The 27,651-nt window shown below is 38.3% G+C and overlaps 1 protein-coding gene across 1 annotated transcript in view; it reads right to left on the bottom strand.

Annotated features, from left to right (window-relative positions):
- ACTN2 (actinin alpha 2) overlaps window positions 1-26,115 on the bottom strand; it is a 68,012-nt gene extending 41,897 nt beyond the window's left edge. The window contains exons 1-3 of the mRNA XM_041413780.1: window positions 25,652-26,115; window positions 2,729-2,843; window positions 1,380-1,499 (exon numbers count right to left, since the gene is read on the bottom strand). Coding sequence (XP_041269714.1) covers window positions 1,380-1,499; window positions 2,729-2,843; window positions 25,652-25,786 — 370 coding nt within the window. The 5' untranslated portion in view covers window positions 25,787-26,115. The remainder of the gene's footprint in view (window positions 1-1,379; window positions 1,500-2,728; window positions 2,844-25,651) is intronic.
- Window positions 26,116-27,651: the final 1,536 nt, after the last annotated feature.

Below are 27,651 nucleotides of genomic sequence, written 5' to 3'. Positions count from 1 at the left end.
GTCTCTTTTATGCGCCTAAAGACAGATGGTATGAATTTGGACTCAGGTGACCCACCTACTTCAGTCTCAAATAAATGAAGAGTTAATTCAAACAAACTCTCTGCCCATGAAGCACATTCCTTGGGATTTTTGAGTTCTAGGTCTACAAACTGAACACATTTGGTGAACAATACTTGAGGAACCAAGTGGGCTAGGTCAAACCATAGTAAAACCAATGAATGCTGACAGATCTCTCCATTATTTCTACAGCTACCCTTATCCCACATAATGAATCTCCTCTTCCATCCACATTTACAGTAAGCTCCCTGGGATCAAGGCTTGGAAACCAGAATAAGGATACATATAAGCCTGTAGGAATCTGGAAACAGGAAGAAGAGGCTCATAAATCAATCTAAAAAAGGCCTAAAAATGTCAGTACAATATAGGAGTGACTATCATCATAATGTGGTTACAACCAAAATTTTGCTCTAAGGACTTGTTAGAGTGGGAGAAAAAAAGCACAGAAAGCACATCATTGAGGCTATGGAATCAAAAATAGTTGGATATCATGCTAGCCACATCATTCTTGGTATTGTAGTAGCTATGGAAACCAGTATGCAAATATCTTCATGGAGCAACAAGTTATACACACACCTCTGTCATTTTTAAACAATTAACTGAATCTCCTAGGGAGGCATAGTTAGGTTCATTTATAGTGAGAGTCTGTCTTCTTTAGCTCAGGCTACATCTATCAGAATCTAGCTAGCCAACTACATTATGGTACTTAGCTACCTGAACAGCAGAACAATAAAAAAGCAATTACTTTAGTAAATAGCATCCCACTCCACTTTCTTCATATGTTCAATCTCTCCCCAGCTACCACTTTCTTTTGATCACTCCCTTAACTCTACATCTGAATTTTAGAAACACAGCTGCAGAAAATCTCATAATAAAGTGGGAGTAGGTTCCAGCCACTCAGCAGAGATGTCAGCCTTTGTTTTGGCTGAATAATATCTCCTAAAGATGCAAGACTGTATAAAGCACACACTAGAATCCAGCCTGGTTCCTAAAGGAGTTCCTTACTTTTAATAATCTATGGGAAATCCACAACGTTCTGCAAGAAAAAAAAAAAGAAATCATTACCTGAATACCTACTGAAACACAGATAATTCAAATTAACCTTAGAGACAAACTAAACTTAGTGCTCATTTATACCCCTATCTCTCTGCAGCAGTCCAAAAATTTCCACCTCTTGTCCTTTCACAGATACAGTCCAGCAATCAGCAAGAAGGGATGTTTGAGGCACCCATATGTAGAGGACATAATGTGGCCAAAGGTCTCCACCCCTCTGCTCTGTAATGTGACCTAAGTAAGGTGCACTGTCAAGATCTGTCACGTACCTTCTGCACCAATTGACACAAGTTTCACTCCCTTGCTGGCGATATAATCCAGAGCTTTGTTGACATTAGCAATTTTATGGAAGCGCATCTTCCCTCGGTCTGGTTTCGGTAGCCTTTCCCCTGCAGAACAACAAATTTAATGTGATTATTCTTATACACACCTTGCTACAGACATAAAAGTGATTCAAAATCGAGTGGATGTTCCCTAACTCTACCTTAAAGTCAGCAATTATTTTTATAGGTGTTTTTCTGAAAAAATGTCAAAGAGGTTTGAACCAAACCCTGAAAAGAAAATTCAAATGTTGAAGCATCTGATTTTGATCTTTCTGATATAGCAGTAAAATTTTTGTTTGTCCTAAACATCTGGAAGATATGTGTACTTCCTCCTACTTCACTTCTGGTTTATTGCTACTGTCTGTTACAGTAGCTGAATATTAAGAAGGCAGAATGTTCTCAGAGCTCATCATCCTTATCTGCCCGACTGTAAAGAGGAGCTGGATTCTATCCAGCAGATCAGCCATAGCATCCTTACACATCTAACCCAGAGGAATGGCTTTTAACAACCTCATCCAGCACAGCAGAGAGCTCATTTCAGGCCTGATGTATTTGAACAAACTTATCTTTTCAAATGATCACAAAGAATAATTTCAAAAAAGATTCTCCATTTCATGAGGAATGGTCATTTGAAGAATTTCTTTCCACATTGAAATCTCCAGCAAAAATCTAAACTGTCTTGTGCATCTGTTGCTTGAGATATTCCCTTCCCATTAAGGGGCATTCTGATCTTACCTTGGAGACTGCCCCTCTGAATAATGAATAACAAATGGGACATAGTGAGTTTGCATCAGTTAACAAAAGTTCTTGCATGCTCCCCTCTTTTGAAAAATGAGACCTTTTATTTGTGACTAAATATTGATCTAGGTGTGCTTTAGGCACTCTTGAAAGTGTTGGTATGTCCAATAAAGTCATTAAAATCAAAGCAAAATGTTTATGCTAAAAGCAGAATAAAATTCATTTGCAACCTATGTGTAAAGGCTTTTTAAGTGTTAGGGGCTAAGCCAAGGTTCTCAATGTTTTTGGTTTGCCCAACACCACCATGATGTCAATGATTTCCATCAGGGTATCACTGTGATATCCTGGAACACAAGCACAAACCGGAAAATTTTGGAGACAAGCAAAAAGCAGAGCTTCTTTTCCCCTCCCTTTTGCTTTACAGCATGTTTCGTCTCTCACTTTTCATTCTACTTAGAGTTTGTGTTCACTGTTTTGAATCATTAACAATTTTTGTTCCTTTAAGAGTGTTTAAGTTCGTGTGATATAAATACACAGACAACTTTATTTTAGCTAACCTGAGATAACTTCCAAGAGGAGCATGAGTTTGAGGCCATTTCTGAAGTCCTCCTCAATGTTCTCAATCTGTGTGCCTGCTTTCCTGAGGTGGGAATTGCACCAGGCTGTAAACGTCTGTAATAGCAATTAAAAAAAAATTCAAAACAAAACAAAACAAAACAAATAAACCCAAACAAACAAAAAAACCAAAAACAAACAAACAAACAAACAAAAAACTTATCAACAAGGCATTTCCCAAACAACTGCTAAGCCATCTGAGTAACCACTGCATCTGAGATTCAGATGTCCAGCTCCCATTCACTCTATACATGTTGCCAAGTACAAAATTCTTATCCCAGATGTTCATGAAGATGCAAATAACTTCTTGAATAGAAATAATTTTGTGCTAGATTCTGCTTGCAGATGCATCTTCAGACAGAATTTCTACACATAAAAGCAAAACTTGGACAGAAATGCAGATACTTAAGTTTGTGGGGGGAAAATTAGCACAAGAGCAACCATGAATATTTTTGTGTCCATAGCAAGTAACCAAGTCTGCTTTTACTTGCAGAGGTGAAAAGTAGAACTAAATCCATTGCAGAGGTCATATACATGTTAGCTTTCGTATTAATAAAGTCAAAGCTGGGCTACTATAAAACTTAGTTAAATTAGTCTGGTTTTAAATATCCATTACTTCTCTCAGCCTTCTGACAAATTGTCCTTGCTTTTCAGTGTCTGTTAAGATTATAAAGCAAGTCTGTATTTACTAGGTATTTTAGCAGATGTTTAACTCCAGTTATACAACAAAGTCATTGTTACTAAACATTTTTAGTAAATTAGATTTCAGCTTCTTAAAAGTCTTTCTTTTGCTACATCAAATTTCCAGTTTTAAAAACATTTCTTTCAAATAATTTTAAAAAACCAAGATATGTCCCAATTGTAAATAAGAAATGCACGTTGGCCTTCTTTATTCTTGCCTGTTTTCTTTAGATTATTTAATTTCTGATCTGTCAGAAACAGAATAAGGAAGGCCAGTAGATTAAGACAAAGATCTCCCCTGGAATTGAATTCTACAAATCCTAGACAGATTTGATACCTTAATAAAACATGGACTGAACTTTGCCAAATGGTTTAATCTTAAAAAGGCAACTTTTTGTTCAAGAATAGCATTGTGACTATTGTTGGACTTGACTCAGTCTTCGCAAAGAATCGATGGGCAGCTTACTGGGCTCTTTTCTCAGTTCTCCTAGACTGACAAGGAACAGTTTCCTTTTATCATCTTCCCCTACTGAATTGAAAGGAAGGAAGAAGTGCTATGGATATGACAGAGCTGTGCAGTGAAATCCCTAATTCTAGGTACCCAGAAAAAAGAGGAGAAGAAAACACTGGAAGTGTTTCTGGGCAGAGGCCATGTTGACATGCAGAGGGTAAATTGTAGGTAGGAATGTGAGTTGTTCTGTGTGCACATAGGGGTAAGTAAGGTTGCAGCTGAAGCATATCTGCAAACACATTTTAATAAAGGGATGTTAGCTCCCATTCAGGAAGGCAGAACGTTCCTCATTTTAAGATAAATAGCTTTACTGAGTTAATGAGAGACGTGAAACCAGAGCATCCCAATCCTCACAGCACAGACTGTAGGCACTTCCACCATCAGGGCACAACATATGGAGTGTTAGGATGGCATTTCATTTGGATCATTATAGGGTTAGGATCCAGTTTACAAGACTAATTTGTCTGCCTCAAGCAGTATCTTGTTTTGGTGCTATGTATCCCAAAAGGCTTAGCACCACATTAAGTCATTTGCCAACACTAAAAATTATTACAAGCTTTTTTGAAGGAATCATACTATGGTAATACAGAAAAAAAAAGAAAAGCTAAAGCACTCAAGGGTAAATGCACATGAACCTTGCATGGCGATCTGGCAATAAATATTAGAAATCTGAACCTTTAAATAAATGAGCCTTTCATTAATTAAGCTTAAGTGATGGACATGTGCTTATTTGCAGATGCTATTGCAGTCTGTAGAACTGTTCCAAGAACACCATAATAAACTCAGAGAGGAAGTTGGAGAAAAACCTCAGCCATTTCCATCTCTTTAGATATTTATGGTAAATGTTCACCTTGTACCACTCAAGTAAATGAGCTTTCCTCATTTTTCATTTAATTAAGAGTTTAATGGCAACAACTCCACTGGTTGAGAAGTTTTAAAATATTAATCTGATGCCTACTGTGAAGAAGGTTACTTCTCAGTTTCCTAAGAAGAAAGGAGCCTGGCACTTCTTAGCTCATATAAATATGTATATATGAATCAACTTACTTGATCCTTCACTGATAGACACAAAACATAAGTTTTATCCAAAGATCACAAAGTTTTCAAATAATTTAAATAGTTTCTCTTGAAAATGGACATTTTTATGTCACTGAATTTCCTGAGAGACAAATGGTTTTCTCGTCTCATTCTTTCTATGCAGACAATAATCAGCCTATGTTGCTGTGTTGTAGACAATGAAAAGATGCTGCTACTGCTGAGTCAAGCTGTTTTCAATAAATAGTTTGATGACAGAGTGGGTTTTTATATTTGTAGGTTATTTAAGATTCTTTCCAGTTGTATTTCATTTGCAGCATTTTGAAGGACAAACTTGGAATTACCACAAGGCCTCTATCCATGAGATGAGAAGTTCTCCTGAAGCACTCCACTGTGATTGGAGTCTTTATTTAGACCATCTGTATAGTTTAGACCATCTAGATAGTTTTGATTACCTTCTAAATCTAGAATAAGAGAGTTACATCTTTTATTTAAACTACAGTTGCTCAGTTTTCTGCTTTATCAGTGCCCCAGGCCATGCCTTGGTGCTGCCTGTCCCCTTCCAATAGTTGTCCTGTGCCTCATGGAAGTGCCACTGCACTTCACAGCAGACTGCTGGAGTGTGGCTTCTGAAGCCTGGTGCCCTCCAACCTAGCTTATTTTTCCCAGGCCTAAACATGGCTCTAGAAATGATACCTAGGGAAGTGTTAACTATGTTTCAGTGATGCAATTCATTAGTGATTGCATGAAGGCTATTGCACAATTTAACTTCCAGATTTTAACAGTTTCCTCAATCCACATTTTATTTAACCCTCATCCCTCTATTCTTATTGTGATAGCACTTGTTCTCACTGCTTTGGCTTTAACTAACAATTCTATTCATAGTTACTGAGAAACAATTCAAAGCATGTCCAAGTCCTGGAGATCAAGATACAGCCAGCATATAGTACCCTGGAAATTTGTAATCCATTGGGATTTAAAAGCTATTAAATGACTTAGACAAAGCAAATTCCTATTTCTGCTGAGCTGTACAGAACATTTCAGAGTATCAGACTGCTCAGAGAAAGGAAGCAGGACTTAAGGCACCAAGCTGAATACCAGGAAGAACACAAATAAATGTCTACAAAGCTAGACACTTCTTTTTAGGACTTATTTACCCTACATGGCTCTACAAATTGAAAATATAAATAAATAAAATTTTCTCCTTTCCAAGTTTCTTATTACAAAAGAAAGTTTGCTAACATTCTGAGAGGAGACACCCCAGAAAAGAGGATGCAGGGCAGGAAGCCAAAGAACTTGCTGTCCCACAGGTGAATGTTCTCTTAATGCACCATTAATTGTCTACTGCTGTCACAGGTCTATTTTGGAAACAGTAACTCCAGGAAAGAGGATGCAGTTTATGTTCTATGCCCACTTAGCCTTCTTGTGAAGACTGCTAACAGCATATTCTCCACAATTCACAGATCTGTGATGGCAAAGTGCATTTCTATGGGGGAAAAAAACCCTTACCTGGTAATTTACCCAGGCCACTTAATTTTACAATTCTCTGACAAATAAAATTGCAACCCAGGGGCAGCAAAAACAGATATCCCTAATTAATTATCAATCAATAATTAATGCCAAAAAAAGAACAGGGTATGCCCAATATGTACAAGTAAGTTTTACACACGCACAATGAAAGACATGCTTTGCAGGGGGAAATGGTGCCTTTGGGATCTGAGTCTCCTACAGCTCTGCGAATGCCCACATGTCATTTTCATGTGAGTGTAATGATAACTTGCTTTTTATAGTGGTTCAAAGACAGAAAATAAGATGCTATGATAACAAGTTCACATGTGCACAAAATAATACAGATAAAGACAACTGAGAAAGCAACAATCACCACATCCTCCAATATTGGTGAGTCAAGACAACTTGCTCCACCTCCAAAAGTAAATTTCTAGTATGGCACCGACAGCGAGTCCATAATGAATATTGCTAAAGCAGCAGCATAACTTCTGTGCACAGGGGATTCACTCCACAAGTTCAGAAAGATTTCTTTGCTTGCACTCAGTATGGAAATTCAGAAGTGGATCCAGCCTAATGAAGCACTGGGGACCTGTATCCTATTTAGTACATATATCTCATATCAAGGTTAACTCTGCCTTTCACTCACCCCAACTCAAATCAATGTCTGTCTGCTATAGTATTTATAAGTGTTCAAAATTAATATTTATTTCAAAAGCCATGTGTCGGCTTGTCTGTACCCCTATCAGTAGCCCAAGAAAGGCTACTTGCTCAAAGGAGTAATTTGGTTCTACTTGAATTGGAAATTTAATACTTTCTATGCCTGCTAAGGAAAACAGAAGCACAATTTGTTTTTCATAGCCCTTAAATTCTAATAACTAGAGCATGAGAACACACCTGACTAAACTTCAAATACAAGCATTCAACACATTTGTTTACATGCATATTGTCCTGAATTATTTCAGTCTGATAGAGTTGCTTCTTTAAACTGCTTTACAGCCCTTCTTCTAAAGGGCTTTTCCTCTCTCTCTGTGTTGGCTGAGGGTCTTCATTACTTCTAGGCTAAATGGGATGCAGTGATTCACTCTGCAATTATACAGAACATTAGTGGGCTCTGAGTGCATGACAAGGGTGTTACAGAAGGAGCTCTGCCAGAACATTCCCAGTAGGCCAGATTGAGGTTTCCCCTTGAAGAATTTCCCATCTGACTGTTATCCATGTTTTAAAACATAAGTTGTGGACTTGCAACATGATCTCCTAGCTCCTGTGTCCACATCATGTTCTGATGGCTGCAGAATCGGGGGTTTCCTCCGGACTTAGGATACAGTCTGTGTTGGCCCTTGTTTTCTTAACTGTTTATTCTGTTCCCAAAAGAAGAGGCTGGAAGCTGAAATGCAGCAGCAAATTGCACAGCACTTTTAGACTAGCTTGATGTAAACCAATAACTACACATGGTATCTTCAGCTGTTCCCAGAGCATCTAGAGCAGCTATACTTGTATACTTGCATGAGTATATTTTTATGAATTGAAAAGAAATAAAATCTTCTATTTTAGCTTGAATTACTATTAACTGTTCACTTGCTCTGCTTTTCCCTTGCAGTGGAAACCTAAATACATTGGCAAATGTTAGTGAAATGACTATAATAACTCTAACAGCAGAAGTGCTTCACCAGTATCACATCAAAACATGGGAAGCAACATGGGATTTTAACACCAAATGTACCAGAGCATAGCAACTACTCAAGTGAAGCAGAGGGAAAATATTGTGAAGGATAGCATGAAGGTTAAGGAAGGGGAAATGTTTAGCATATTCCAAAATGGTATTAAAAGGAAACCCTCAAATCATAGGCACTATGTCAAAAGCCAAATTCCTGGGAACACCAGAAAGGATAAGCACAGAACCATCTCACAGTGGAAGTGAATAGAAGCTCCATCACAAGTACCCCAAATCCAAAGTGGGGGTAAACCCTTCCTGCTCCAGCATATCCATCCATATTGCTGAACAGGTGGTGTCAGATGTGATATGCTGGCACATTCTGCACTGTCAGCAGATCTGCTCTACTAACTCAGGGAACGTCCTTCCAGTCTCTTAATTTTATCACTCACAGGAGAAGTCACCAAAGGGATGCATTCATCACACAGGACTTTGCACAGGTCTTATTGGCAGTCTGCATTTTGCTTGCATGGAAGAGCCTGGGGAGACCTCAGTCCTTGCAAAGCAGGTGGCCTAATCCCATGTGAGTCTAGGGTTTCCTGTAAAACATGCAACTCCCTCCAGCACTGAATGACTGCACGTCTGTTTTACAGTGCTCACCATTACCAAAAAAACACCCTGAGCACGTACATAGCCCTTGAAGAATCATTTGGCAAGGCTGAACCCCAAGCAATGTCAAGATTATTAAGCCTTTTGTTACAAAGTGAGTGACATTAGTTCTTTCTTTCAGAGGAGACAACAGAGAAAGTTTATGTTTTCCCAGTTGTCTAAACTGCAAAAAACCTCAGGTGGTAGCAAGTTGCATGGAAAATTTAGTATGGGTCACTGCCTGCACTATCCTCACCTCAGCCTTTTTTTCTTAAGGAAAGAACAGGAAGGAAGCTGAGAGGTTTCACAAGGTCCTTGAAGAGGCTAAAACAGTTAAAATATTGTGACGTTTTTTAGGAGCAGGCAGATATCTTTATTGGATCACCTGAGATAGCTGGAAAAGGCAGAGAAGTTTTAGACATGTAAGCCCATCTTTACACGCAAGAGAGAAGCCTCAGGCTTAAATGTGAATATTTAGGCAAGTGTTCAGACAACTCAGAGCTTTAATGGACCATCAATACAATGCTCCAACAGCTCTATTCCCAGAAGGAAGCCCCTTCCTTCATTGTCATCAATGGTGTTGATGACACCATTATGAAAGCTTTAAGAAAGCATCTGAAAAATCCAACTATGTGACTTCTCAAAATACACACAGTACCATAGGGCTGTCTATTGGAGAATTTTTTCTATTTAAAATTATTCTGCCTATTCAAAATGTATTTTCCAATAAAAATTTTGACATTTCAGAAGTGAGAACATATGTAATATTAAAAATCCCATTTGAAACTAAAAAGTACTTAGGTTACATAGGAAATTGCTGGTCTAAATCTACTTTTAATTTTTGGAATTTCAAGCATTATGCAAGTAAGATTAAGAGACTCCTTCTCAGAAAAATAACATTGAAATAAAAGATGTAGGGATCCTATGAAAACCTTTAGTAAAAGCATGGGTATGGTTTTATCTTGCATTATAAAAATAGTAGGATATCTTTACTCATTCTTATCTTTACAACAGTTGCAAGCTACCCAATTTGTTAAGGTGAAGGAATTAGAAAGAAAAAGGAACTGTCGGGGGAAAAAAAAAACCCACTCCTGCCTGCTTCTGACGTGTTCTCTGAATTCTGAATGTTCTTTTAACACAATCCTATCATCTAAGCAGACCAGAATGGTCTGTGGCAAATTTACATGCGGCAATTTAAATAAAAAAAAGGGAGAAACACAGTCTTACAAAAGGTCTGGCATATTTTGTTTACATGAAAGTGGGAAACTGGGTAAGTAAGCATGAGCTTCTGCTAAATCCAATTTATATTAAATTAAACTTCCAAGGACAAGCAAGCAAAAACTAACATTGTACTACAGTTCTAAGCCTGCATTTACATACAGGCATGTCCTCTGCTCATGATTTTATCTAGACTCCAGCCATTAGTCCTAGTTGCACCGGTTAAGCAAAAGTATTTTAAAGGTCCCACACTCAGACTCTACAGAAGCAGATCTCTTTTATTTCTTGTACCTATGTTGGTTAAAAAAGCAGCCAGCTATTTATCAAAGGGGAAAACTAAACACAAAACCATAGTGGGGGGAAAAAAAAGTGTGTTTAGCAAGACAGAGAGTTTATTCCTCCTAATGGTGAGTAGTGGTCCACTCTAAGTGAATAGTAAATAGACTAAGTGAATAGGCTTCTGTAGGAATCTGCCCTGAAGCATTTCCTTTACTACCCTTTACTTACTCATTTGGATAACAGAACAGGGTGCATGCTTATCACATTTGAGTAAGACAACAAAACCATGGGTCTGCAAGCATGTTTCATGTCAGAGCTGCAATTCAAACTAATCTTAACAAATCAGTGAAATAACTTGAAGAAAGCCAGACTCAGATAAGGAAGAAGTCACCGTTCTCCCAATCATACTTTCTATGATCTTCATGTAAGATTTATATCCTAACAGACATCTACACTGCAGCCTTGAAAAGGGAGAATATCAAGAAGACTGTTTTTCCTGCCAGACTGTGTCCTGCCAGATAAGTGATCCAAAGACTACAAAAAAAAGAAGTCACTCAGCAGAAAATAATTCCCTTGTAGGAATCCAAGCACTTGGCAAGCAAAAGGTAGCTGTAAATTTTGTTTCTGTCAGGGTGTTCTTTAAGTGGTGATCCCCATTCCCATCCTCTATTTTCATATGACCCTCTAATTTCCCTTAGCAAAAGGAAATCTAATGTTGGAGACTTGTCAGTGATATTGGAGAAAAAGAAAAGATGGTGAAGACAGAGAACAATACTGAAACAAAGCTGAAGAAATAGAGAGCAGAGGGAGAGTCAAAGTCAAAAGGCAGAAGAGTGTTTATAGGAAACTAAAGAAACCGAAATAAAATGGAAGTGGATTCCATGATCTGTTTTATGGGTACCCACTTTTCCTGAGGTCTACATTATTATCCTTGAGAACAGACCCCGACACTTGTGTTTTCTTCCCAAGTTTGCAACAGCCTTTAAGGTACTTAAGATGGGAATTTTTTAAATGTTTTTATTGTCTTAAATGCTGAACAAATTATGACCCATGATTCCTCACAAAGGACTATAATCCTTTTCACAACAAATATTAGCCATTGCTGAGTGCTTTTCAGCATCCCACTTCTGTATTAAAGGATAATAATAGACCCTCCATATTCCACAGCGCTATTTTGAGGGGAAATTAATAATGGTTTTTGAGATGCTCAAACACTACCCTGAAAAAAAGCCCAATAAAGAAAGAGTAGCAAGAGAGATTAGAAAGTTGACAAAACTATAAATGTTTTGTAAATACAGAACTGTGAAAAAATGAATCAAAACCAGAACCTACTTTGAACAGACAGAAAATAATACATAACAACTACCAACATCTTCATTATCTGTTCACTGTCATCCAACGTTAATTCATTTAAAAATCAAATCAAGTTTTCTAGTGTAAACCAGTTACCTACTACTGTAAATCTAGTTACATGCTAGTTATTCTTCTCTCCTTAAACTCTTTTAGTGAATGTGCCAGTCCCTCCATTATGGAGAAAGAAATAGCTCAGGGAACTGTTAAGAATAGCCATGACTGTGAGTAACCCCACAGATGCAATCTGAGAAAGCATTTTCACATACAGAAATTTTTTTAGCTTTCACCTCTAGGATGAAAAGTCACTGTCCCTACCTCTCACTAATAAGGTCAGCTTTGGGCACCTCCAATGAAGCTGCCATTTCTGGTGGTTTAAGTGATGGGGACACCTGTCCCTCTGACAGCTAAACTGAGCCTACAACTCACCTCATAGATATCACCAAACAGTCTGCATGTGTTAGCAACCTTGTCACTTACTCACCTGGCCTGGGTTCAAAACACTGACCTAAAAGTGAAAGGTTCCCATCAGCCACACATTCCCGACCAATAAATTAAAAGTCCATCTTCAGCACAAGGTTATCTTTCATCATGAGCTGGGGTGTGGGAGCTATCAGAATATTCCACTCGGAAGGCTTTGCAATACTGAGACTTTTAATTAATAATGTCACCACCTTGCTAAGCAGCACAAGTCAGCTTTCTCTTGGATGTGAATGACTATTTTTGCAATACAGTTTGTTCATTCACATCATATGCATGAATCCCTGGAAAAAGATGGTCCCCAACAGCATCCAGGCAATACTCTGTGAGAATCCTTTGTCCAAATGCACAAGTCCAGCTGTATTATGTCAGCCCTGGATAATTCACAGTAGCCAGATGAAGTAATGGGGAGCAATCCCTTGCTGTTTGTAATGATCTTACCTCTTCATTTTCCCTTCTACTTCAGTAACAACATGCATGACATCATTTACAGTTACACAACAGTCTTTTGATGACTCTGGTCTCTTTGTCTTTTATATAAGCCAACAGGTATGTTAATACCTCGTCATAACAGAATTAATACCTCTGGTACTCTGGATTTTGGATTACATACCATTATTCAATGCACATTCTCAATGTGGAAGATTAGCGTTAGAGAATGGTAAATAATAGTACAGTCTCTGAAGTAAACAAAGTTCTCAAATTACTAACAAATTTCCAAGTTATAATAGCCCCCATATTAAATTGCACTCTCCAATAAGAGTGAAAAGACAGACTTTGTTTGAGTTCTTGCTCTTCCACAGTTTTCTGTACAAGTTCCTTCAAGTTATAAAACCTCTTTACATGTCCAAAACCTTTATCCCACAGTAGAGGTGAAATATAAATACATTCCATGGACTGAGACCTCTAAATGCAGGATGAGACCAGCTCTATTAATATTTACAATAGAGTGTATTTTACAGTCTCACGTATATTTTGAAAACATAAGATATTGTAGAAAGTGAAAGAACTTCTATTTCATAATCCTCAAAAAACAAATATTGGTGAAAAAACTATCTGTGAATTAAGTATATTCAGAACACAGTTCTTAAATGGCAGTAAAGCTTTAAAAATGAAACCAAACACAAGCCAAAAAAAAGGAATCGACAGAATAACACAAATGCAAAGTTTTGAATAATCCATTTTTCGTCATAAGCTTTTTTTATCTTTTCTTTTCAGATGTTGCTTTTGTATTTCCCTCAAAGGAAAAGTTTACGAACATGCTGATCTCTTTAAATTTGCCATATTATTTCCAGCATTTATTAATTCAACAATCAACAAATCATGGGAGACTTTCTTTTTGTTACATGCAGCATTGCCAAATTTTGCCCTTCAAGATGCCTCCTACTGAAATCTGCAGAAATAGAGATGCATCCCCCACAAGGACCTCTGCCTTTTTGACAGAACCAGGGCACTCCTACACGGCACAGCAGGGAGCTCACAGCATCCTGCCTGAACCTCTGAGGACTGCCAGCTATTTGCATGGCACAACAGTATTTTCCTCTAACAGGGTAGGCTAACTTTAGAGCGCCCTAACCAAATATTCTCTGCTCTGATACACTGCACTTTGCAGAGCTTGCATGTGCACTCTATAAACAAGCAAGCCTGACATTAGAACCTGCAGTAGTATGGCTACTAACATCTTACACAGCACTCCCGGTCGCTTTATGCCACAGAACCCCCCAGGGCATGCCTAGAAATAAATTCAGTTTTGCCCAGTTGTCAGGGCATTAAAATAGATTTGACACTACACTGCACAAAATTGAGTGCCGCAAAGAAATATACACATTTTTATAAGAGTTTTAATGGACTCTGTCATCCATGCAATAAAGACTGCATCTTTGCATTTATACAGAGGTATATATTCATATCTCATAAAGTGCTGTCCAAATACCCCTCCCCAACCAGACAGGCAGGGCACTAGGGACCCAAGCAGAGAGCTTGCACAGCATGAAGTGTGTAGGTTCTGTTAGAAACCCCAAAGTACTGATGCATGCTCCCAAATATCCCTTTTCCATGCACCCTCTCTCTCGCTCTCTACAAGACTTTCAGATATAGATCTTGGGTAAACAAAATTAAGAAAACTCTTGATACTTTCAAAGGCATTCTCAGTTAATGGAACAGAGACCTATTTGGATTCTGATGCTTTTTGAATCTCTTTTGAGCAAAGTGACATTTTGGAAGTCTCACTCGAAATGCTAGTTAGATAAAGGCTCTAAATATTGAAAAACCAAGGGGAAAAAATGAAAGGAAAAGGTATTTCATATGTCATGGGACCAAAATATACAACAAAAAGTTGAAATGTGGTAGGGTCAAAAGAAATTCACCCATTTCTACTTGGCTCAGAATGAGTTAATTCTGGAGCACACCTTTCCTGTATTTCTGCTTCACAAGAGTATCAACAAACTGTAAGGCCTCTTCAGGAAAAGATTAGCATTAAAACTGCCAACAGATTTGAAGGCAACTGTTCCAGCAATGATAAAATATTTAAGACCAGCCATTTTACTGTTTTCTCTCTCCCTCTATATGCTTTTCCAATTGTCCACTTCTTCACTATTATAGAAGAAAAGAACAATCTCTGTTTCATTTCTCTCTCCCCGTGTGGAGCTGAAAATGAAGTACAGGTAATCCCAAAAGGATCCTGTGGTGGATCTTCAAGGAAGAAATCCACAGGTGTGTTTCAAAGGGGAAGTCAATGCCCCTCATACTGCCTGGGACCTTCTCTCAAGTGTATGAACCAAAGAACATGCATTGTCACTACCCGGTCTGTGCCAAATGAACCTTCCTAGTAAAGAGATAGGATCTCCTATTGTTTCCATTCTTAGGTCCTTCTTCCAACAGTTGTACCTCACAGTGCTCCTCCTGGTTTCCCAAGAGCTCATGAACTATCACAGGTAACAGTTTTGTTTCAGCAGATACATATTTTAATAGCCAAATACTATTTAGGATGAGATGAAAGAAGCATTCACACATAAAGGTATGCCCTCTGGAAATAGAAGGATTAATTAAAGTAGGCTAATGCAGGATTTAGTTGACTGGATTTCTAAATGTCTTTCCTTTGCTTTCTCTGTTGATTTTCTTCATCATGCTATCTTTATCCAGTAATTATACACTACATTGCCAGGTGAGTAAGTAAATCCATGATAAATTTGTCAATACAGTCAGAGTGAATAAAACTATGTTCCTATCCAATTTAGGAGCATTCTTTAAAGCACTTCCATAATCATAAAAGCAGGTTGTGACAGATACTGAAAGCTTTTTCAATTTTACCCTTACTAAAACACACATCCTTAAGTCTCTGACACCAACAAATGATAGGAAAATATGTCAATAGTCAGATCCCAAAACATTTACACAGTAAACATTGTCTTTGCACTCTGTTATGTAGCACATTTGGAGACAACCAAATCTAGTTTCACTTGTAATCTAAACTAAGGTTTCAGTTGGGCCTCTTACAGAGAAAGGAAAACCTCATATATTAATTCCCAATTATGAAACAAAAGGCTCTTCTGTGGCATATATGCCACTTTACTCAATGTAGTATTTCTCAATTCACAAAGCACATAATCTGTCCATGTGAATTACTTTATTATTGTAACTGATCATTAAAAAAAAAATCTATTTTTATTTCATGCTTGGTTTAAGAAACTGATTTTTAAAGAATTTAGTTGTTTCTGTGCTTAAAGGTACCACTTAAACAGACAGGGTTAATTTGTCTACACTTTAGTTATTTTTATGAGGCATTATCTATAGAATAACATTTTCTAAAACATTTAAAATATCGTGTAAGACAGCAGACTTCCAGAAAAATTTCCGAGCTTCTAAACAGCATTTAGTGAGGCTCAGGTTTCTAAATTACTTACATTTTCTTTAAACCAGAATAAAAAGCAAAACATTACTTGGGATCTTTGGATGACTTGATTACATATGAATAAGAAATTTAACAAAGTAACCAGTTCTCAAGCACCTAACTAAGAATAGATGGGTAAATATACAATGATGACTGTAACTGCTGAAGGCATAAACAACTGTTTTAGACAGTTTGCGATAAGCAAACTGCTTTATCAATTAAATAAACTGTTCTTTGTTTATCGCGTCTCTGTTCTCAACAGGAGCCATTCTGGAACCTGTGCTCCGTCATGGAAATGAGGGCCTTAGATAAAAGGAAAGAAAACCAACTTCAGCCTCATGTCTGGTGTTTTGCTTCTCTTTTACTATAATATCAGATGGGTGACAAGTGCATTGTACATAGTATGTGCATGCACAGATACAGCTGCTTGTGGGGCTGCACTGCAAACCACATTACTGAAATTATTTAGGATTAAGAAGTATTAAGAAGAGGGAGGGTTGCCTCAAATTTCTTCCATGACCTGGTATAAAGTAGGAGATCATTGTACCAGCAAGTGAAGGGGACTGGAAGCCTATGGATAGTAGTAGAGTCAAAGATGATCAGCTACTCTGCCAAAGAAAACTTGTAGTGGAACTACTCTCCAGAACCAAGCGGGAGATGAACTTGGACTATAGAGGTTTTAATAGCTCAAAGGAACTCCTCTAGGTGAAATAATACCCCAGAGCTACACAATCATTTATAGTTGGGCATTTGGGGATTTTTGCTTTTTTTAAATTTGAATTTAATGCAGCTGGGTACCAGTTTTCTTCACATTAAAGAGTGCAATGTCTTAAGTCTTACAGCAGTGAAAAGCTACATTGATGCCAAGATTAAATATAAAACAGAGTTTAAAAAAATCACTTAATGCTAGATAATTAAGCCTTTCTGTGACTACCAAAACAGCAGGCTGATTTTCAAAGGTGCAAAATAGAAGTTCCTCCTGACGTCAGTGGAAATGCCTGGGTGTTCAACACCTATAAAAAATACGAGTGTGTCCTTAGATGCTTAAGGAATAATCACGGATGCTAAATTTAGCCTGGGGTAGTCACTTTGCACAGACTCCTGCTATGGTAGTGGGGGTGAGCAAGGCTTTTCAGAGGGGCAGTTAAGATTAGAATCTGTCTGCTCTAAATTAGGTCCTGCAAGTTGTCAAAGTAACGGATGGCTGGATTTCTTTAATTTATAAGTTTTTTGAAGATAAATAAAAACATCAGATTTCAAGTTGAAGGAATTCTGGCAGTTCAGAGCACTTGGGAGGAAGCATTTGAAGTAAATGGAAAATCTTACTCATATCAAGTACAGTAAACACTTCTCACTGCCATCTGCCAAGCCAGCACACAGCTATTACAAGCACTCTTTTGGAGATGAAGACATGGACAACGCAATGTGTCCTTACAACTCAAAAGTGGGTAAAACCAGACCCAGACACAGGAGCAGCAGTGCCCCTTCTTGCACTTAGGACAGAAATTTAGGATTTATTTTCTCCCCTCTGTGCACACTCAAATTTTAGGTCCAATTATAGAAACTAACTAAAAATCACAGCTGTCACCTTCTGCTTCCCTCTGGACAGGCCTTCAAAAGTATGAAGTGTATTTCTACAAGCTACCATTTCAAGTAGGAAACATTTTTATAAAAGGAGATCATTGCATTTCAAAGCCTTCTGCCTCTGTCTCCTCCTGCAGAGCAGTAACACCTGCCCTGGAAGCCTTTCACACCAGCAGTTTGAGGATTACTGAGACCACGCTGCCAGGATCTGTGCTGAAGTGTTCCTTGTACTGCCAGCAGGAAGAGCTACTACAGGTGCTGTACAGAAACAGGCACAGAGGGTGATCATAACACTGTGTTTGCTGTTAAACGATGTGAAAAGAGGAATCTTCCATATTTAAATACCTGGCAAATTTTATCATGCAGAAATAGAGCATTGTATAGGACCTGTATAATTATGAGAACATTTATGCATCAAGTCTCTCAGCCTGAGGTAAATTTCAAACTAAAAGCAAGCATCACACACTCTTACCACAGCATTTCATGAAATGGTGTTCCCCAAACACTGAAGATGTGAAAATTACCCCAAACTATGAGGAATGAAATTTCATTAAAGAAGAAATTGAGTACTCAGTGTGAATACACTCTCCTTCTGGTATCAGCTGAGAGTAAAGAATGCATGGCCATAAAGGAGATATTCACTCAGTCAGCAACTTCTCAGTGCTCACAGTGGAGGAATACCACATCAGCTACACATTGTTTATCCCAACAATTACAGCTCAGAAGAAGTTATGCTTGGCAGTAAAGCCATTGAAACCAACTCAATTTTGCCAACTGTGTAAGCACTTTTATATTTGTTTATTTGTAAGGATATAAAATAACACAGAGGAGGAACATTTTTTGACTTGGGACAAAGCAAAACAGCATAAATTCCCATCTAATTCTATTTCATTGACATGTTTCTTCCTGCATCACATCTACCTGCATTCCAGCTGCAAATCCAGTGCATTCTTCTGTAAGCAGGGTCTGCAGTATAATTTCTAAAGTACTAATATCTACATATTAGTCACTATTAGCAAGTAAAGAAAATCTTAATGCTCAGTCCTTTTGACATTAATCAGTAGAACTGCACAGTGCAATTCAGAAATCACTAGCTAAATTAAAAGTCATTAAATAGATGATAATTTATGCAACAGTGATCAATTCATGTGAGGCATTTGTTGGCACCTGATTTTTCCATCATAATGACGTCTTTGGTCTTGTGAGAGGACAGACGGGTTTTAATGAAAGATTTTGACCTGGCCTCATTGGCCAAAAGCAGTCAAAAATCATTTTGTAAAGCTGTTTTAGTCTCATTTGGAAATTGATGATGGTATTGTGATATTTTCTTACTGGTATTCATTAGTTTACAGAATTTACCCCAGCCCTGCTTTTGTTTGCACAGGGCTAAAAATTGTATAAGCATGGATTCATTTTTACTGTGGTCTCAGGGCTGAAAACCCTCAGAGGTCTTCCAAGCAAACACCTTCCATGCCTCTCTCTTCAGCTCTCCAGTGACCCCAAGAGAGATTCAGACAAGATGCAGACATCCCACCCCCAAAAGATTATTGCAAAGTCCACTGCTTAACACACAGCTTTTCTCTAGCTCTTAAGCACATTGGTTGTGGCTTATGGAAAGCTACTTAGATGCACACTTTCTTCCAATCCCTATTGTCTTACTAATTGGATCAGCGTATCTACAGACAGACCTTTTACAATACAAACTTCAGGGGAGATTGTGGTGTGCATCTATGAATAAAAGAAGCAGGTAGCCTTTGCTTCCCATTATAAAATGGTTCTGATAATTTCTTTTCATAATCTGTTGCTGGCAGATATTTGAGAGTCAATGGAAATTAACAGCTAAACTGAGACTGTAGGAATTATCAATTTGACAACACTTAAAAGTGTACGGAGCCTGGAATGGGTCAACATTGAGAGGTTCATTTGAGTTTAAACAGAAAACATAATATTGAGTCATACATTGATTTCTCTCACTTAGTACAGGTAAAGAAAACCTTCCCATTCAAACAAGTACCTACATAATAATTTCTAGTGAAGTGAATTTCATAATAGTTTTCTTTGATTTTTATTTTATATACCAGCACCACAGTATTCAGGGCTGCACACCTTACTGACAGCTTCCAAGACAAAATATGACCGTTCCACTGTCCTTTCAGCATGCTCCTCTCAAGCATCATTCCATGCAAGTAACATCAGCAAGAGGAATTTAACATGTTACTATTTTAAAAAGCACTAATCTCTAAGAGGCAAATTGTACAGAACAGGCCATAAACACATCCCCTGTTTCTACAGAGACTCCTTCTGCTCTCATGGCAACTCTTCACAGGGCAAAAGAAATTGTCACTCCATGGCTTTCTGTTGCATCAGGGTCTGTCTAGTACTTGGGACAGTTTCAGTATACGCTAAGAAATCAAGACATGCTGTTGCAGGAAAAAAAAATATGCTTGTCTATTGACTACCAAGTTCTCAGCAGACCTTCTATGGGGCCATCTCCCACTGAGAATGCACATAGGATTTAAAAGAAAACAAGAGATGTTCTTTGCGTGTTCTTAATGCTAGAGCTTTTGGCATCCTCTGTTTGGAAAAAAAAAAAAATCTTGATGCACCCCAAAGAGGAGCATTTGGCCTTGGAATGCCAAAACCTATGTTTCATAAGATGCATTCTACATCTACAGTAACACATTTCGTTTAGCAAGACATTGCTATTCTATGCAAGACAGCCAAATACTTGCTGAACACTAGGGAAAAAAAAGTCTAAAGGAAGTGAAATTGTTGGCACTTTTTAACTATTAATACTAATAGAAAATCTTGCAGTTCAGCCAACAGAACTCCCAATTCACCTACACAATCCTAATTATCTGCATAGAAAGGTAAGGGAGGGAGAGAACTGCAGTGTAGAACTCAGCATATGAAATAGCATATACTATGGTGGCACATGGTTTTTCCATTACCATTACGCTTTTGACTCTGGTTTATTTTTCTCCTGGCATATTCAATTCTCTCCTGAAAGTAGTTCTAAAGCTACTCCAACTCTCCATAAGAAATATCCTCTTTTTAAGAAATATGCAACTGTTAACAGGTTAGTACTCGGAACAGGTAATGAGAAGTTCATACTCTCTTAGAAAGGAGAGGACCTTTTGCTTCCCTCACACCTCCTACATTCATGTCCAGACCCTGATCATGTTGCTCACTTGCAGAGGGGAATCCGTGCCTTCTCAACAATCCCACTAGTATTCCAAGTGGGTAAAAAGTGCCACCTCAGTAAAAACCCTCTAGTGGTGGTTTCTGTGTCTGCCATGCAAGCCTAACCCCAAGGCTTATTATTCAAGGAAGGAATTTTACATGGTTGAAAACAAAAAAAACAAAACCCAAGCCAAATTTATTTCCAGATGATCTCAGTAAAAGAGGAAGACTTAGGCTGAAATGCCCTCTATCCATTGAAAATGTCATTATATTCTCCACAACTACTTCAATCTGGAGCCCATAAATCCATGAGAAGTGGTTATATAGAACTTAATTTTGTTGGTGGCATCCAGGCTCTCCTGCCAACCCTTTTATGCCTTACATTTATGTTTCGTTCATTCATCCTTGCTTATTTTTCTTGCCCAGTGAAGAATTAAGTTGTTTTTTTCCACTACATCTGCCTTCTCACACACCAGTAGAATTCTTACAGGAAGAGGTTTCTGATAAGAAAGCAACTTAGATTCCATCCATAGAAGACCAAGCAAACTTTAGAGTAAATCTGGGATACTGACTGTAACTCTATTTATAGACTCTGAAGTCAGACTGAACACAAGGTCAATTTCTCTTTCAGGCTGCAATGAACCTCTCAAATCTGCTGAACTTAATAAAGCTGCAGCAACATAAGAAAAATAAGAACATTGTCCATAATCCATATTTCTGATAGCTCCTGCCAAATAATTTGCCATACATGCGACTTACAAGTATTTTTGGGAGTGTTTTTGCTTGCAGAGACAACAGGAGTTACGTTACCATCCAAAGGAGGTAATGCAGATAAATCCTTATAGGTCACACTGGAAAAGTAATCTGAAATGCACTGCTAAAGACTGAAAAGACACAGCTTTTGTCCTTAAGAATCTTTTCCAAAGTCCTCACTCATGCACAATGTTCAGTGTCATCAAGTAGATTTGCATTCAGAAAGAGGGCAATATCAAGGTAAATAAATATTTTAAATTATCTTGTTTATTTTATACCAGTATAAAAACCCCATCTAAGTAGACATCATTTACATTATCTGCATTAAAACCCTTCTGCACTAACAAAGAAGTGGTACCAGCGCTACAGAGCAAGACAGAATAAGATCACTCATCTGTAACAATGGCAGTAAGGCAAGGAATATGGTCCTAGTTCTTTCCTTACATGTGTTAGGGCAATAGTGTCAGACATGTTTTTATGACTGCAGAAGGCACACATTAAATAGGTGAGCTCAGTTTAATGCCTTACAATACAATACAACTGTCCTGAAAAAGGGACCACTCATGTTCCACAACCTTCCTTGGAAATCTAAAAAACAACATTTCATGTGAAAGCCTGAAAAAGTACACTCTTATAATTACTTATAGCAAAAGTTGGAAATAGACAAGAGCCACATTAAACACATGGCTCACCAAGCAGTGTTGACAGATAAAAACATTGCAAGCGTGTGTGCATTTCAAGTAGCATTGTTGTGCTTGGTTGCCTAAGCTAAGGGACACTGCATTTCCTTAGGTTCCTTTTAGTTCTACTATAATACAGGGTAGGGGAAATGAAAAGGTTTGTGGAGGCTGTTGAACTTTTCTTGAAAACTTAAGAAATAAATTTATTATGAAAAAAAGAGAAATTATGTTTTAAGTCTTCCATTATAAGGCAGTATGATTTCCACTTCCACTCCACACCAGTCCAGCAGGGTAGGGACTAAAAGACAGCTGATCTCAAGTCTCACAGACCACAGAACAAACCACTTCTACCAGCTCTTAGAAATACCACTGCTGTCCTCTTTCTACCAGTGAGAAAACCAAGGTCAGAGGTGAGTTGACCTTGTCTAGGGTTACAGAGCAGAATGGATAAAATAATTCCCACCCTCTTTGGCCAGGCTTTCTAATTTCCAATACTTTTTTATTTTTGTGTGATACTGAAGAAAGAAAGGGCCACTTCCATAGATCTTTCAGCTGCTGTTTTAGCACACATGGGCAGTGGAAGTGTAGTGGGTCAAGCAGTAGAAGTCTCCTATCTCATGGTACACATCTATATATTCAAAAGACACAAAGGCCATGGTTCTCCTAATATTTTCCACAGTAGACAGCACGTCCATCCAAAATGTAATTCTTTTTCTTTAAATTTTTTTTCTTTTCTTTTTTGCTGTTTGAAATGCCCAATGACATTTAAGTTTTTGCCAAGAGCATCTAATGCAAAAATGGTCAAATTGTTGCATTTTCTTGATATCCTGAGTTGACACAGGCTAAATGTTACCTCAACTAAGTCATTGAAAATGTTGTTCACATTCAGAGAGACAGTACTAAACTACAACTCAACTTTCTTTCCTACAGTGTTCTTCATATATTTTTGGACATCTGTGACCACCAAGGAGCCTGGATTACAGCAGACCATAATATTCTACGAACCATGGTTATAATTAGGCATCACCTCCATTGTAATCCTATGGACGTCATCATGTGTTACCAGCATCTGTTGACAGATTTCATACCAGGCATATCACTGAAATGGCAAGTCTGGAGAGGGCAGCCCACAATAGAAACAATGGCATTTATTTTTGGTTTGTTCCAAGACTGTCTAATAGAAAATATATGCTGCCAACTGCCAGGGCTCCACCATGATCACTTCTGAATATTGTATTACCAGTTAGAACAAGGATCTGTGCCCATGTACTTGCAGTCTTCTGATAATGAATAAGGAAACTAAGAAAGCACTTTCTGCAACTGTCTGAGCACAAATTAGAAAAGACAGAAGCCTTGACATTCTACAAAGTTTACCAGGCCCTTTATCATGCAAGTACTTACTATTCATGTAATAATAAATTCAGATTTCTTTCCAAGATGAAGAACAAGGATCCCATCTTATAAATTTTATTTGAATATGGTATCACATTTAATATCAAAACTAAACCCTGGGAGTTGGCAACATGAAGTAGCAAAACAACACTCTCTACCCTATGGAAGCAAAGCAGGGTCTGCTTTAATTTGACAGTGTGGAAATCTGACTTTCTGCTGAAGTACTGCTTGTTCAGAGGAATGGAAACATAAAATTTTCAATGCAGCTTAACTGCTCCCTGATTTCTGTAAAAATCAAGAGACTTATTATAAGACTGTCTACCTAATCCAAACTCTCTTTACTTTTTAACATTTATCTGCATTGAAGGAAAACTGCATTAGAGTGCATTAGCATCTAGTAACCTGCCCATTTTCTTTTGAAAACAGCCTTCTCTGAAATACTGGACAATTGTGTCCTAATCAGATGTAACACAGCCCCTTAAAGCTGAGCAGTTTCAGATCACTAAAGCACTTTAGCACTAAGATAATTTTCATTCTCATTATAAAACATGAAAGTACAGTTCATCATCTGAAGAGTGCCAAATTAAAACATCAAGTGTCGATGAGTGATGAGTACAACTTAATTATTCGTTAGGAGCTGCAGCAGCTGGTACATCAAGAAAAGTGAACTTCAACCTAGAACAGAACTTCTCCCCTTATCCTCACACAGTGGGATCTGAACAGATATAAATGTAAGAAAATGAACAAAACCAGCTACAAATCACAGAAGGAGGGAAGCTACAAGCTAAATCTGAGAGGAAAATATTGCTTCTACAAATTTTAAGGGAAAAGCAAACTCACTGGCTCAACTATTGTAACAGCTCTAACTTTAATAATTACACTTTTATAGAAGCTGTAACACTGAGACAGACTGTCATTAGATCTAAATGGGCACCTTCTACTTAATCTGCTCATCTATGCAAAATGCATAATCAGCCTTGTTGTCCAGAGCACTGTCTCTCACTCCCTCCCTTTTTCTCATTCTTGTAACCAGCAGATAACCTTTTAATCCCAGATCTGTCAGCTGTGACTTCAGCATCACCTTTTAAATTAGGAAGCAATAAATCCTTTGCATTATTTCATCTTTCTTTTCCATATGCTACTTAAAACTTAATGTTATTAAATCAGATATTGCAAATATTACTAAAGTACCAAAGCATTAACGTGACTGCAGCTGGAATCATAATTTCTGCCTATGTTCAGAAAAAGAACTTGTGAGCAGTACTTGGTGGCACAATAGTTTTCTTACAACTACGAGGCAACACGCATTTTTTCTAAACTGTGTATTCCAATGAGTTGACAGACCTGTTGTTGGGTTTTTTCCCCAGACAGTGAACTGGCATATAGGAACATAATCATGACATACAGTTTTCCAAATATAGCCTGGATATATTTCTAGGCAATACTTTCCTTGTCAGGTCAGTCAGTTAGAATGGAGATAAATAATAAATTATAATAAAAGCTGACTTGCAAGATCACAATTTCAAAAGTGACTTCTCAGTCTGCTTTCAGAAATATTGCAAACTTTTCTGCACACTTAGTTCTGAACCATCTCATTCATCTCTGCCTGTAATTGCAGTTTACTCTTTTTGAAAATCAGTCAGGCACAAACATCAATTCAGAGTCTGCTTTCCAAAAGGAAGATCCAGGAAGTGAAGTTGAAAGCTACCGAAATACTTAGACATAAATCTAGAGGTATTGACAGAATATTTGCAGTGCAATACAAAAATAAACTCCTGGTTCCCATGAATTATTTTCATCTGTTTCATAGGTTTCACTTCAGAATTAAAAAATGGAATGCTTTAAACTAAAAATATGGCATAACTACTATACATTATATATAAAAAAGGTGTATACAATGTAAAATATATTTCATTAGAACCCCCTGTTGTACAACCCCGACAATTCCAGACACAGTATGGCAAAAAGGTAGGGCATCATTCCACACAGAAGCACACAGACAGATACACATTATTTCCAGACCTTCCTTTGCTGTTTCTCCCATGCTGGGTCCAGGAGCAGATCCCTGTCCCATTCTTCTTCTTGGGTCATGTACTCATCCTCTTCATAGTTGTAGGTGTACTGCATGTTTGTTTCTATCTGATTCATGCTATTCATGCTACCCGGGGATCAGCTTCAGCTGCTGTGGCTTCTACTACGATTTAAGTTTCGTTTACTTGCTGAGAGGTTGTAGGTGGCAGTGTCCTTTTTCCTTCTTCCCTTTTTTTTTTTTTTTTTTAATTTTTCTTTTTGCAAGGTGACAGGAAATGAATATTGACTAATCTTGCTGAGAGCAGAGGCTGAAACTGCCAGGTAGGCGCTGACCTGTGATGACCTTCCTTCCCTGCGTGCTGCTGCTGTCAGTCCCTGTGGCTGACCCTGCGGAGGAGCCCGGGGCGGCTCCGTGCCGCCGCTTATTATCCCCGCCGGGCCGTCACGTGGCGCCCGGGAGCCCCGGCCCCACTCGGCTCACCTCATCCCGCCCGTCTGCCCTTCCAGCCCGAGGCCCACTGGGCCCTTCTTTCGCTTTGGCTCTTACTGACAAGTATTCTGCGCCCCACGGCCCGCCTGCGACCTGCTAATGCAGTTCGACGCTGCTTAGCGCCAGTCTGAGCCCGTGACCCGCCTTGAGCCTCCTCGCGCTTTCAGATTAAGGATTACACGAGCCAGCCCGGCAAGGACACCCAAGTGATGAAACGTTTTCCAGTGGAAATAGGTCTGGAGTTAACCAGACAGCAGGGAAAGGCAACTTTAAAAAGCAACTCATCTTTTTGCCAAAAACCACGCCCAGTAAATCCAAAAGCAGGCACCGAGATGCACATGCAAAGCTTTGTGGAACCAGTAACTTTACAAGCCTGCAGCAGGGACCATTTGCCCGTGCTTTGCGCAGGGCAAAATCTCAAAGGATAGCGCTGAGATCAAACATCCTGGCAAGTATGTCCGGTATCTCCCGTGCCCTCTCATTTCAGTTGCTTTGGCAACGATGTTTCTTCTGGGAATTGGCAAGTTTACTACATTCTTCATGGAGCTTGTCATTAATGCCTGCACCTATCATCAGCCAAGGTCATCTTCTCTAGCAGTGTCCACACGGGATGCAACACCAACCTCACCTAGGAAATTAAAATGAGCACCAAAGCTGAGCTTTTGGAAGCCGTAAGTTACAAAATCAGTTGTAAGGGAAAACTGTGCTCATTAAAGGCTCAGTAGGTCTCCAAACCAGTGGTGAATGAATAACCAGGATAATTTACACCTAGATAGCATATGCCCTCCATTTCATATTGCTAGCTAAAACTCTGTTTTCTTCCAATTCACCTTCTCTCCCTTAACTCCAAGCAATATAGAAAAATATGCATACATGCACAGAAAATACCTACTCAGCTCAAAAAAAACTTCATAAATGCAGCACTAAAACTGCAAATTGGAATTCAGAAGATTGCAACAAATCATGCAATAACAGCAAGCTGAACTTCTGAAGACTGATGTACATACTGTGAGATAAACAGTCTAAAAATGAAATTCCAAATCTAAGCAGCCAGACAGAACCACATGCTTTTCACCTGCTCACTGCAAATACTCTCAAGGTTGCTACACTTCTATCTACATACCAAAGCAAATGCTATGCTTAGCCTTTTTTGCTCAAACACAAATGAGCATTCTCTTAGGATACTCTGAAACAAGATCAAATAGCAATTAAAAAACAACATAATTCACGTGTGTACACATTATATGTATGCTGGTGTAACTTGTGTGGTTTATTTTTATAGCTTCATACTCACCTTTGGTATTCAATAGAAGTCTGACTGCAATCATTTAAATGACAATTCAAGCCTTCAAAGTCACTAAAACCATTTCTTCTTATTTGCTATATCGAGCACAGGAGAAGTTTCTAAAAGAAATGCAGGAAGAAGTCAGAGGAGTCCTAGAAGTACACACACAAATTGTGATGCTGTTGCCTTCATACAGGGAGGTATTAGCTACAACAC

This window comes from Onychostruthus taczanowskii, unplaced genomic scaffold, assembly GCF_017590055.1.
Source record: "Onychostruthus taczanowskii isolate IOZ18803 unplaced genomic scaffold, ASM1759005v1 scaffold104, whole genome shotgun sequence".
Classification (NCBI taxonomy): Eukaryota; Metazoa; Chordata; class Aves; order Passeriformes; family Passeridae; genus Onychostruthus; species Onychostruthus taczanowskii.
This window is presented reverse-complemented; position numbering and strand designations above follow the sequence as displayed.